Source organism: Pleuronectes platessa, chromosome 7, assembly GCF_947347685.1.
Source record: "Pleuronectes platessa chromosome 7, fPlePla1.1, whole genome shotgun sequence".
NCBI classification, from domain to species: Eukaryota; Metazoa; Chordata; class Actinopteri; order Pleuronectiformes; family Pleuronectidae; genus Pleuronectes; species Pleuronectes platessa.
In genome coordinates, this window is record NC_070632.1 from 17,266,483 (window position 1) to 17,279,902 (window position 13,420).

General features: G+C 43.2%; 1 protein-coding gene across 5 annotated transcripts in view; it reads left to right on the plus strand.

Moving 5' to 3' along the window:
• LOC128444948 (pleckstrin homology domain-containing family A member 5) overlaps positions 1–13,420 on the plus strand; it is a 90,969-nt gene that overhangs the window by 69,443 nt on the left and 8,106 nt on the right. For 4 of the 5 annotated variants that reach the window (XR_008339215.1, XM_053427665.1, XM_053427666.1 and 1 more), the window contains exons 10-17: positions 600–1,106; positions 2,998–3,478; positions 3,839–3,922; positions 9,932–9,994; positions 10,086–10,166; positions 11,230–11,379; positions 11,511–11,612; positions 12,360–12,518. Coding sequence is in view for 4 of the 5 variants with exons in the window: in XM_053427665.1 (XP_053283640.1) it covers positions 600–1,106; positions 2,998–3,478; positions 3,839–3,922; positions 9,932–9,994; positions 10,086–10,166; positions 11,230–11,379; positions 11,511–11,612; positions 12,360–12,518 (1,627 nt within the window). In the remaining variant the exon portion in view is untranslated. Of the gene's footprint in view, positions 1–599; positions 1,107–2,997; positions 3,479–3,838; positions 3,923–4,699; positions 4,820–5,809; positions 5,864–6,897; positions 6,979–9,931; positions 9,995–10,085; positions 10,167–11,229; positions 11,380–11,510; positions 11,613–12,359; positions 12,519–13,420 lie in introns of all 5 variants that reach the window. The other variant, XM_053427670.1, reaches the window with a different exon arrangement.

Here is a 13,420-nt window from a genome sequence, read left to right on the forward strand (position 1 = left end):
GAATGCCTTTGCCGCTGCCCTCTTATTGCTAACCCAGTGAGCCGTGCTGCTGAGGGGGAATTTGAAGAACTTTGAAGTTGTGACCTTGAGTCCTTCTGATGCCAAGGAGTCATGGTGTCTGTTACCACTTGAGACCTCCCTAATGACCACAGAGTTGTAGGTGGGTATTCTAGAGAGGAGGTAGAGGAGAGCTGCAAATGGATCACTGGAGCCAGAGCACCACCTCTGAGGCGTGCCCACAGAGGCAGTGTTTTATTGGGGGATATCCGATTTCCTTTTACACGCTCGACCTCCCCTGGCAGCTGGAAGAGACATTGTGCACCACCAACCTTTTTCTGTGGCACATTTATTTTAATTTCAGAGCATTGTACAGGGTTTAAAAAGGTAGGGCCTTAGGTCTGCACAGTATGTTTTACCCATACTCAATATCGTGTCACTAACTGGGGATGTGGCACCAGAATATCCCAGCTGCCAATTTGATCTAATGTAGTTATCATCCTCCCATCACTGCCAAGGCAATCTCATCTTGCTTTTGGATCTCTCAGCGTTTGAGATTATTCCTCTCACCGTACTCAGACTTTCTCTTTTGTCTTTTCCAGGTTGGACAAACTAAAAGTGGAGCAGTGCGGCCCTCAAGAGATCAACCACGTGGCCAACAACAGGCCACCGCTCACACAGCCCGAAATCCAGAACAACGAACGCAACCGAGAGGTCGACCTCGAGTGCACTTTGTCAGTCAACCTCGACGCGGCAGAAGAAGAGAGGAAGCAGCGAGATGCTGAGCGCTACGGCTTCCATAAAGAGGGGGTGGTGCAGGAGCGTCCCCTCACCAAGATCAACAGCATCAAACTTCAGCCCGCCCAGGCAGCGGCTATCAAAGCCAACATTGCCTCGCCACAGACCCCAACGGAGATGGATGGGCCCCATCGAAGCCCGCAACTTAACGGATCTGGTGAGCAGTTTCCAGCGGATCGAACCAGAGTCCCTCCTCAGCAGAGTCCCAACTATGAGCCGGAACGCAACCTGAGTCGTACCAGCTCTATGCAGCAACTGGAGCAGTGGGTTCGAACACAAAGGGTGCGCAGCCAGGACGACGACACCAGGAGGTTGGTTTGATTATGTGGCAAAATGTAATATTACTGTTTCAGTTATTTCATAGTGTGACCTCATTCATATGTGTGTCATGAAAGGAGCAGTACACACTGTTTTTAGGTTATTGCACATGAGGCTGATGTTGTCCTACTTCAATAAGCAGGGGATCTTGGCTTAACTGCTGATTCAGACAAGAGGGATTCTCCTCAAGCGCACACATACAGTTCTTTCGACTGACACTGATTTTCCAAAGCTCTGCAGTCCCATTGCCTTTTAAAGCTGTGTTGTTTAAAAACAAGGGCATTCACACTCTCCTCACCACAATTTAACCACTTTAACACTCAAGAGTTTCTGTTGAGTCTCTCTGTCTGGCCCCCTTGTATAAAGTCCGCAGAAGTCCAGAGACTTGAGAGAATAGAGCAGGAGATCTGAGAGGAGATCTGAGATATATGGAAAAAAATAACATATCTCAGGTTTTAAAAACTGAGAGGTCAAGAGAGTTTGGGGTGTCAATGTGCTATAAACAAAAACATGAGGTCTCTGGAATAGAATCCGTAAGGTACATCCAGCCTCTACCTGCTACACCGACCCGCACCTGAATCCTGCTACTGCTGGTCATCTGTTAAAGGCAATGTCAGGAGAAAATCCAGATCTACACGATCCTCCGTAGATCATGTCTGAAAACGGCTTAAGTAGAACTAGGGGGTGAATAATGGCAAAGCAGAGCCAGAATAACTGTCTTCCTCTGACCATGCAGTGAGAGTCCCAGTTTTAATTGGTCCTGATTTAACTCTCACCGTGTCCGTCTGCCTGTCCGTCTGCCTGTCTCGCCATCTGCTCGCCCTGCTTGTGCTCATGTTTGACAAAGCCATGCCTCTTTTTTCGCCCAATCACACCCCAAGTACATTAATTTGAAAAAATGGGCACACACCTGCTTTGAGTAAGACCTTGAGAATGACTAGACCTTGACGCTTCCCATCCTCCCTCAGTTCAACAGTCTCTGTTCGTCAGCCACAAGCCTTTTTTTCTTAAATGCTACTGGGTTTTAAAAAGCAGAGCTCTGACTCTGAACATTCTGTGGAAGTGGAGCTTTTCCTTGGTTCTCTCTATGTACTGAAAACACACAGAAACTAAAAATACCCACTCTGTAACCAACTGTTAAATCATACTGTGGTCAACTTGATTGATGTCATGTTGTGCTATTCAGACACATCCAGAGCAGAAGATGTGATCCAATTTGAATCTAGACTGGTGATTCTTGGCAACTACATGTGACACTGGCAGCCATTTGAGATCAAGATCAGGGACTGTAATATAAAAAGTTGAGGCTACAAAAACTATCTTAAGTAAAAACTTGATAAATAAATAGATAAACATAATACAAACAGACATTATGATAGTGCACACAACTGAATGAAATTACACATTGAATAAAGAGATAAATAAGATTTGAACAGACATGTGAATTATTGCTGATATTGGATGAAATTGCCAGAGATGTGGATAAATATATTATAAATGGTGTAATATAATGTCAGATTTAAAGGGAAGGGAAGTCTCTTATTTGTGTGCACTGAACACATAGAAGATGACTGTTTCGTTTTAGAAGTGAGGTCTTTACTCAGAGGTGTTCGGGTCATACACAAAATCAGAATCGGGCAAATCATTACATGTAAGGAACAGACAAAGATCCATGATCCAATAATACTTGTAAGGGTCAAACACGAGGAGACAGCACAAGGAAGAACACAAGAAAGCATGAGAACACTAAAAACAACAATGATACACAGACAGAGAATATGGGGGGGGGTTACTGGTGGTAACACAGGGGCGGACAAATCAGGTACAGGTCAATGAAATCAGTTCAACTGCCTATTGATGATGGTGATCGGTTTTACTCCCCAGTGTCTCGTCGTACCAGACACTGCCTAGAAACATGCCAAGCCACCGGGTCCCCTACATGCCTCAGTATGCAGATGGCTACCGCAGCATGCCCAGGAATAGCATGGCACAGCGGGACAGCATCTGCAGCATGTCGCCGTCGATGTACGAGCAGGTCTTGGGTTCCATGCCGGCCGACAAGCGGCGCTCCATGCGCGACGATACCTTGTGGCAGTTGCACGAGTGGCAGCAGAGGCAGGCGTACACCAGGCCGCCGGGGCTCTACGGCAACATGGCCAGTCCCAGGACCATGATCAACCTGTCGGACCACGCCGCACCGAGCCACTCCATCCCCCCCTCACCCTCCCACGGCTCGCTGTCCATGTACGGTGGCTACTCTCCGATGCGATCCTACAACATGAACAGCGGTCACTCTGAGGTCTCCTCCCCCGTTTATAGAAGAGACGCGAGCATCGACAGACGTCAAAGGCCGCAGCACAACAAGGTCAGTTCAGGCAAACAAACACCAAGAGTTGCTTAAGCAACAAAACAAAAGAACATATCTTACAAAATGTCCTTAAAATCAGAAGCAAGATCTCTTTTCACAATGGTTGCTAGAATATGAATTTAACTGTTTACGTTAGAGCTACTTCTGAAGAAATCGTCGTAAGTAATTACACATGTACCTTTGATTCTCCAGGCACCAGATCATGTGCGTAAAGAGCGTTATGTTTTTAAATATCACTTTTTCAGATACAACGAAATTGCTACAATGCCACTATGTACAAAATATTTGTATTTGGGTGAATCTAGTCCATGGTGTAACTGACAGTCATGCTTGTTTTTGTTTGACTGTGTCCTGCAGTATGCTTACCCACCTGACAGGAGGTCCATGCCCGCAGGGATCCCAGTTCAAACTATCACTGCCCAGACCCTGCAAGGCAAAACAGTAAGTCCTCGTCTGAGTTGTCCCCTCCTGTGTCCTTCACTGTCTTCAAAGGCTGAGTCAGTGAAGAAACGTGTATGAATTTCTGTAAAATGCACCCCCCAGTAATTTCACGCCTCAGTTGCTCTATATCCACACGCGCACACAAACACACACACACACACACACACACACACACACACACACACACACACACACACACACACACACACACACACAGGTAGGGAAACAAGGCTATTTTAGTAACATTACCTGCCTGTTCCTCTTTCTGTCTCTCATTTGCCTCCAAGAAGACAGAGACAGAATCTTTGGATGTAGATTGAGGCAGAAATTGAATGCATTTTCCAAGTGGAATGATTTAGCGTACGTTCACTTCAGGAGCTCCTTAGATCTTCACAGCAGTGGAGACTTAAAAAGCCTGTCACTCACAACCCTCTAAGTCAGATCAGGAATTTATTTCAAAGCCGTACACGGTGCTGTGTCCTCGCAGAGCTGGGAAACTGTGTGAACTGTGATTGTGTAATAAATGCTAAACTTTCCTGTCTTGAGTGGACCTGTAGAATCTGGCTGCTGCTGACAGTGATAGCACCCTGGATAATCTTGTGGTCCTGAGCTGCATGAACACTCACTACCTGGATATAAACTATTCACCTATCGGGTGCCTGACGCCTCTAAAATCTCCTGTCCTGGTGTGTTCTCTCCTTTCCTCTCCCGCCCCCCCACCCTGCGGTGTATCCCTGTTCCACTGTGGCTGTATGTCCCTCCCTCCCTCCCTTGCAGCCTGAGGAACTGACTCTGCTGCTGATAAAGCTGCGGCGGCAGCAGGCAGAGCTAAACAGTATCCGGGAGCACACTGTAGCACAGCTTATGCAACTAAACATGGATGGTGACAACCCAAAGGTCAGCCCCCAAGAGATGCCTCCGCAGGCGTGTGTGTAATCGTGTGGTGTGTATGCCATCCTTACCAACGACCATTATCCATCTTGGTCCGGAATTTTTTTTTTTGTCTGAACACATGGCTGACTTAAGGGGAAAAGCCCTTAAGTTGGCATTTTCTTCGTAAATCATAGACTTTGGCTTGAATAGCCCTCTCAGCATATTTGGGGATCAGCTACTTTAGAAATCAGCTTTTTCCAAAATGTGTGAAATGTCTCGAGACAAAAAATACTTAGTTTTAAAAAACTTAAAATCCAACTTGTTACAAATTGATGACATAGTCACATTAGGGCAAGCAGCTGATCGAGCCATTTTTTCTGCCATGAAGAGTCCAGACAGATGTTACCCGGAAATGAAGCTTAAAGCCACTGGCGAGCTTAAAAGAGCCAGAGGCTAAGGAGGTTAAGACCACTGGCAAACGTTAATGTTAATTCAGGATTTTTGCATTTTAAGTCTCCTGTGAGACGACAGATTTGACGGTCACTGATTTAGGTCAAGCATGCATGAGGTGGAGAATGGTTGAGATTCTGTGATTCGGGTCAGTAATGACTTTGGCTTTTGCTAGCTAATGCTCTACTATTAATCTAAGATCTTCATATACCAGTTTCACTAAAAATATGAATGCCTTACCTAACGTGGGAGCAATTTGCCTGCAATAGTTCAAGACAGTACATGGCCATTTGATCATTATAGAATTCTATTACTGCACACACTCTGTTCTTTTATATAGTGGATCTGGTACCTAACCTAATTTTTCCACCATGACTGGTCCTACCCTCCTTTCTTTCTGGTTATCTTTGGGTACACTGTACAGGACATGCCTGCGTGTGTTAACCTTTGTGTGCCTGTGTGTGTGTGTATGAGAATGTGTAAGAAAGAAAAACTGAATTTCTCTTCTTTTGTCTTACTCTCCTGTTGCCTTTGTTCTTCTCTCTGCTTTGCTGCTGATGCTAGAATGACATGCTCTCTCACCACCTCCAAAGGAACCTCATGTTTTTGGACAATCAGGTGGGGTAATGCATGAATGCATGACCCTGTCTCCTCTTGACATGAACTGAACTCGTATAATGCTTTGCTATAGTTAAAATAAGGAAAATTAAATATAATAACACAAATTGTTATATAGAGATAAGTATGGAGCATTGTTTCTTTACCAACGCATTTTGGCCTATGCTATTGCCTATGCTGAAATATTTTCTTTGAGAAAGTGCACTTTTTTAACAGAGGCACAAAAACACAATACACCTAATGAAAGGATATGACCCCAGATTTGTGCACTGATTATGATGTATGTAATTTTGCTACATGTAGGACATTCGATATTTCCGTCTATATGATACATGAACTGCATGTTTTTATTCCTAATTTTATTCTAGAGCCTGGTCTTTCAGTTTGAGAGCAGGACTCGTTGATTTCAAATTCAGATTTTGTACTGCTTTCACTCCCTGTGCTTGCACTCTATTCTGCTTGGGCTTGGATTTGCTCTGCTTGAGCTGGAACTATGCTTTTTTGGGGGGTTGGACAGATTTCCTGCACCTCCTCTTAGTCAAGCTGCATCTGTTCACACTTGGAATGTCTGCTCTTGTATTTTGTTCTTATGCGCTCTGAGAAGCGCTGAAGCTGGAGCGCAGGAAATCTGTCCAAGCAACAAAATATGAGTGCAAGCGCATGGTTTGAGCACAAGCCTGGGCTTTTTAGGTGTGACAACACGATAAGTCCTGCTCTCAAACTAAAAGACCATGCTCTTAAATAAGCATAACAAAGAAAAAAAAACATAGAAGTGGAAAGTGCCTCTATTAATAAGTAAGCCTCTTGGTGTTTTGCTCGACAAAGTGTTGATGCCGGTTTGAGGATTTGTTATTGCCTCTCTTGCCGTATCCATCCCTGTTCATGGTGGATGCACACATTGGTGTTTGAGTCTGCTTAATGAGAGAGAGCTTGAGCGAGTGAGGGTGTCTCAACATTGTGGGTGTGTTGTCTCTGAAGTGAAGAACTGCTTTAAACTGACACTTGCTGTATCGCTCCTCTCCACACTGGACAAGATGAAGGAAAATGACCCTTTAATCGTCATGACTCACTCTTTGATTGAGAACTCTGCTCCGAGGCCTCAACTTTACCAGCAAGTAAGGCCAGCTCATAGACTCTGCGCCGCCTCATCCTCACCAGTCGCTGTTGTCCCTTTTTGGTCTGTTGTGCACTGCTCCTCCTTCAAGGTCCGAGTCCCTTTGGCATCTTGAGACCGGTCTCCCCTGTATTGTGTTTTTTGCCAGCATCCCCTCATCCATTGCTTTTTGACTGTTACTCTCTGATACAAAAAAGACATGCCAAGTATGGGCATGACTTGTTTGCTTCACCGTTCACTTGAATCCCCTCCTCACTCTCAGGTTTGGCTGAATACTGATTAGATGTTGTGATGTGTTTAGAAAGTAATCAGCCTGCTCTCGGACTATCCTGAATCAGGAGTGAAGCTGTGGTCACACACTTTGCATTTAGATTTCAAAGTCCTGTATTTGTTATTCATCTTGTTTTGTCTAACGCCCCAAACAGTGAAGGTCAGAGTGTGATTTTTCAAAAGCATTTGCAGAATGTGTTCTCTCTCTCATCAGCCACCTGGTCTTGGCAGGAGGTTTCTAATTAGCTGAAGTTAATTCTGCATTGCCAGACATGTCTCTTCAGTTCATTACCAAATACTGTATCTATTTGTGAGGAAATATACACCCAACTTAAAGTTTGCCAGGGATGGTTTGTCTGCAGGATTTTTCTAAATCAAGGGCCATAAAGGGGCCACAATTTGCATGGGGGGGGCAACTTATATGCAACTTCCTTATCCAGTAAGTTGCATATTAAAGTCAGTTCTTGTTTGCTGTTAGCTCTACAACTTTGAGCAAAAGCAGCATATCATTGAATATTTATTTAATATTTTGATAATTGTTCCTTGTTCAAACACTTCAAAATGACTACTTGCTGGACAGCAGCACTTCAATGTACAAGATAGTTCAGCCGCGGCCCATGGTTTAATTTAAGTAGTACATTTAGTTAATTGATATTCATGTTTCTGAAACAGATATGTAACTCCATATCCTGTTTGAAGTTCTCTTGCGCTCTGCTCTTTTCAACAAACCCTGTTTTTAGCGGATGTCTGACTGGACATTCTTGATCCAGTGAATAGACTTTATACAGAATAAGACCTAATTAAGTCATGGGGCCACTTCTGAAGATGAAGACAAATGTTTTCAAAATAAACTTTCTCCTCCTTTTTTACCTGTCTTCTTCATTCTGTCCTCTTCACCCCCTCTTTCATTCTGCTGATGTAAAGAATAAAGGGAGCCGGCTTGTTGTTTGTGACGATGGCTGTGACATCACTTTGCCACTTTTGAAGTTTAAAAGTGCAGCTGAAGACCGTTCCCACCCACCTTCACCCCGTTGTCCGGCATTCCAGTCCAGCAACACCTGCATTCCCACCTGTTCAGCTGCTGGAAAACTGTCTCCCTCTTCCTCCTCCTCATGTCACACGTAGTCCACACAACGTCACAGCGAACCCCCCCCCCCCGGAGCTGTGGAAGTATCTGCATGCTCTGTGTGGAATGCTATGTGGTTCTGGGGTCCCATCTGCTTTAACTGTGTTTTGTGGTTTAACTGAGGAACGAGGTGTTAAAACAACGTGTGTGTGACAGAGTGCAGGTGTGAGGGTGGAGTCTGAACATATTTTTGACAGTGAGATGTTTGTTGTTGTTTTGACTCTGTTGGCCAGCATTTTAATTTAATAATTCCATTTAAATGGAAGAGTAATGCACCTAAGCATACTCGACAAACAAAAACAAATTCTTGGGGGAAACAGAAATGTGATCTGATTTATGATATGATCACATAATGAGCTGAAGAACAAACTAAAGGCCAAAACGAGCAAGAAGAAAAGATGCTCCAGTTCAGTTCTGGCAGAGCATCACAGAGGAAGATATCTGCTAATGTCTGTATATATCTTATGTGATGATTGTTTGATTAAATGTATGCCGATCCTTTTAATTTGTCAAAAGTGTAAATTAAAGCTAAACGTCGCTGCTATACCAGTAAAATCCTTATTTAATTTCATATCCAGTTGGAGAACAAACCTAAAACAACACAGAAACATGTCACTGTCCGGATACTGTTGACTGCACTTGTGTCCTTTTAGAAGACTGTGAATGATGAAGTATTATGTGATGAATACATTACTTGCAAACATGGGATCCAATGCAGTTAAAAAACTTTACTCAGATTTTTTTTTTTTTATTCAAAATAAGATTATTTACATTAAAACAAGAAATAGCAAAGATTGTTTTTTTTTTGTTGTGACTTTATACTACTTTCGTTTCGGCATATTAAGAGTATAAACATCCAGTATTAACTGAAGTGCAGTCTTAAGTTGGCAATATAGTGAGAGTATAGTTTCGCTTGGATTAATACTAAATGCCGGTTTATAATAGTTGTAAGCATTATGAGTGTTTAAACATCCCAACACGCTCTGTGGTTAGTTTGTTATTCTTGAATTAATATTGCACTTAGACTCAATGCAGCCCGACCGAGTACTTGGATCAATTATCTGCAGAGCATGTACTGGATAAAACCCAGTTGTTCGATACAGTTTATGCGCTGACTCCAGACTTTAGTAGGTAATATCGTTTTACATGCTGCCATCCGATCGCTTTTCCAAAACACACTTTGTGCTGATGGAGACAAACCAATGAGACTGATGTAACATGATGCACCAGCATCATTAGGGGAGAGACTGTGTAGACTGGCTGCTCTCCCCGTTGTTGGTTTGCTAACTCAGTTGGTTTGCTAACTCAGATGTTTTCAAAATAAACTTTCTCCTCCTTTTTTACCTGTCTTCTTCATTCCGTCCTCTTCACCCCCTCTTTCATTCTGCTGATGGAAAGAATAAAGAGAGTGAAGACTCATGTAATCTAAGTCTTCACTCAGGGACAAATTCTGAGGCTCAGAGAGAGGGAGAGCCTCGTCGTGACACTGCATTAGATCTCCACATTTTTGCCAGTGCACATTTGTCATCTCTTTCTGACGTCCTGTATTTCTCCACAGCTGAGTCAAGATGACTACAGAGGACACGCCTACACGGTCATGCCAGGAGAAATGGACATTGATGTAAGTTCAGTGTGACGTGATGAAACACACAGCACGATGCTCCGTTCAGCTGCTCACAATCAGTCCCAACTCTTTGCCGTTTTCCTTTTAGAGCAAACTGAGCCTGCTATGTGAGCAGGATAAAATGCTGGGGACACAGGAGGAAAAACTTCAGCAGCTGTACAGAGAGAAGGTGACTAAACACAGCACATCTGTCTTCTTCACAATCTCGCACTGTTTACAGGGGTGTATTGTTTAGTAGTGCCAACTGGAAAAAGAATAAACTAAACCGAATACACAGTTTACAGTGGTTGAGTTCTAAGAATAGCCTGAGTTCAATTCATGTGAGAAAGGGAGAAAACCTTCACTGTCTCCATCCTGAGTTTTGTCTGATTTACAGGGTTGTTCTGCATTTGTTGGACTGAAAAGAGCCCGACTCAGTTATTGGTTGGCCAATAGAAATCTGCCAAATATGAGCCTTTCACAGACATATCTGTAACAATGTATATGTTTGCTAAAATGCGTAGATATGAAAACTTTTATTTTACAGAATAACCAATGCAAAAAATTTGTTTACTGTTGACCTAAAAAAAAATAGATTTTTCTTCGGTCAATTTTATTTATGTGGTTGTGTTTTTCTTATATTAATAGTTATTTATATTAAACTGTAAACATCAAGCCTCAATAACACTCCTTTGTCAAGGCTTTAATAACGACATCTTAGAAATCCTTTCTCAATCATTTTTTGGTATATTTATCAGCCGATACATATTCATTCATGTCAGAACATTTGTACTCCCTCATATCAGAATTAGCTGCCAAAAATCTGACTACTAAACTCAACAATAATGTAATTCATAATGTAGCTTAACATTGGAGTCAATTATGCAGTTACTTGAGATTTCATTCATACATGTTTTATTTTGTTACATGAATAGATAGTCATGTATTTTAGCTCAATTGTGATTTTTTTATGTTGTTAGAGATTAAATATCTGAATGTTTAGACTGTTGACAACACAAAAGAAGATTTTTTTCATAATTTCAACAATCGCTTCGTGAAGATAAAAGTAATATGCAGCCAGGCTTTTTTGTTAAAACTTCTGGAAGAGATATGTGAGCCGAAGACTAGGTAAACATAAGAGTGTTGGAATCCCTGCAACAGGCTGAAATAATAATAATCATCCGATAATGTTCGATAAAGTGAACTGATCTGAAAGGTTATGTGTGTATTTGGTATGTTGCGTGTTACTTCAGCACACCCTTGAGACGGCGCTGCTGTCCGCCAGCCAGGAGATCGAGATGGGCTGTGATAACTCTGTTACCATGCAGAGCATCATCCAGCAGCGAGACTTACTGCAGAACGGTCTGCTCAGCACCTGCAGAGAGCTGTCCAGAGTCACTGCTGTGAGTCATACAACCCATTCCCACACACAAACACACACACACACAAGCTGGACACGGAAATCCTCTATCTTCAGGAATGCTATTATGATGAGGGTTTTTCTAACATTGTCATCTTATCTCTCCCAAACCAGGAGTTGGAGTGCTCGTGGAGGGAGTACGACCAGCTGGAGGGAGATGTGACTCTGGCTAAGAACAACCTGCTGGAGCAGTTAGAGGCACTGGGAAGCCCTCAGGTAGGATCACTCTAGAGATGGAGGCTGCACTACTTCGTTGTTACACCGCTTGGGCAGTTTAACTCTGGCATGGCATATAGTCAGGCTTTGGTAGAAGAACTTGTTTTCCTCAGTCGTATAAAGAATCTGGAAGTGTGGCAGATTCCCTGGAACACCTTTTTTTGGTCAACACTTTTCCTGACTTTGGGGGAAAAAGTGTGTGCGCCTGTGACCTTAGCTGGGTGTTGATGAGGGGAATAAAGAGAATTAAGAGCAGTTCTTAATTAAATCTTTCTTTTATCTCGTCCTTCATCATGTAAACATAGAGAAAACCCAGCTTACACTTATTCCTGGTCGAGCCGGAGCAGAGGCTCGAACAGATTAGAGAGGTCAGAGGGCCAGCAGGGAAGCTGTCAGTGGTCTGCTTAAGTGCCTTTCACACTCTGAGAAACCCTATCATCAGTAAGGAGGAGATAATTAAGTGTCAGTTTCTCTTGCTCCTCTGTTCTCCCTTCTTTCTCTGGTCTATCTTTAACCCTCTTCTCCTCACTTCACTTTGCTGATCCTGTTCTGAGGATAATATTTCTCGCAAAGCTCTTGCAGGAGCTAGAACAGATCAGTGTCTGCACTGAGATACATGATCTCCCCTCTCATTATTCCACATTCCACACTCTATCTTCTGCATAATAATGTTACTTGATTATAAATCTGAGGTAAATCTCCATGTAATGTTTGGTGATTTGCGAACGTCTCTGTGCGTTGTTTCAGACGGAGCCTCCCAGCCAGCAGCACGTCTACATCCAGAAAGAGTTGTGGAGGATTCAAGATGTGACGGAGGCCCTCAATAAACACAGAGCTCAGAGAGATGCTGCTGATGGGATGGGGTTCTATGGGCCCAAGAACAACTTCAGTAAGCACATAAACGAGGTGAGGCACAACTGACTGAGAAAGTCATTTATCAAACAAAATGTTAATTTCCTGGGTCCAACTCTTCAAATGTGTTTTTTTTATTTTTATTTTTTTTAATCTTCCAAGCAATTCAATTTTAAACAACACATTAGAGCTGCTTTCAGCCCCTCCAGATAATTTCAGGCAAAGGGACTTTATGTGAGAACGGAAATATCTGAGTCAGTTGTTGCGGATGTTCTTTGGAGTCGGGCCGCAAGTGAGAACTCTAGAGAATGTCAGAGTGAGCCCATGTGAGAACCCAGCAGGACATTCTCCAGAGGATTCTCCAGAAGAAAATGGGTGCGTTGATGACGTTTCTAGTGCAAAACTGGGAAAAAAGAAAAGAATACAAATATCTTGTTATGAAATGTGTCAAACATGTAGAAGACTCAAACGAAGATGTCAACTTGGAAAAACAATTAGATTCCAAACATAAGCATGTGATTTCCTCAGTGGAATGTATAGACTACGTTCTGCATATACTGGGCCACCCCTCACCTGAACCTCTAGACATTTTCCTGTTGTTAAAAAGCGTCTGACCTGGAGAACCTCCTGCTGCATTGTTCATTTGTGAAAGGAAATCTCCAGAGAAAGTCTGGCCCCCATCGTGCGGACATTCATGTCTGATACAATTCCCCCACATCTCTTCCAGTTGTGTATTTGATGATGATCATAAGCCGGGGGCTCAAAATGCCAGCTCTGCTCATGAGCACTGCGAGTCACTGGTATTATTAGAGTGGATGTGTCCGTCATGCTCGAGCAGCATGTGGAGCCCTCTCTCTGGCTGATCAGCTGCTTTACCCGTCCTGTGGGCCAGAGTAACCCGGTACCAGATGGTGGTCGCCTTGAGCGTGCATGGCAGCGCCATGTGTCACTTTCCT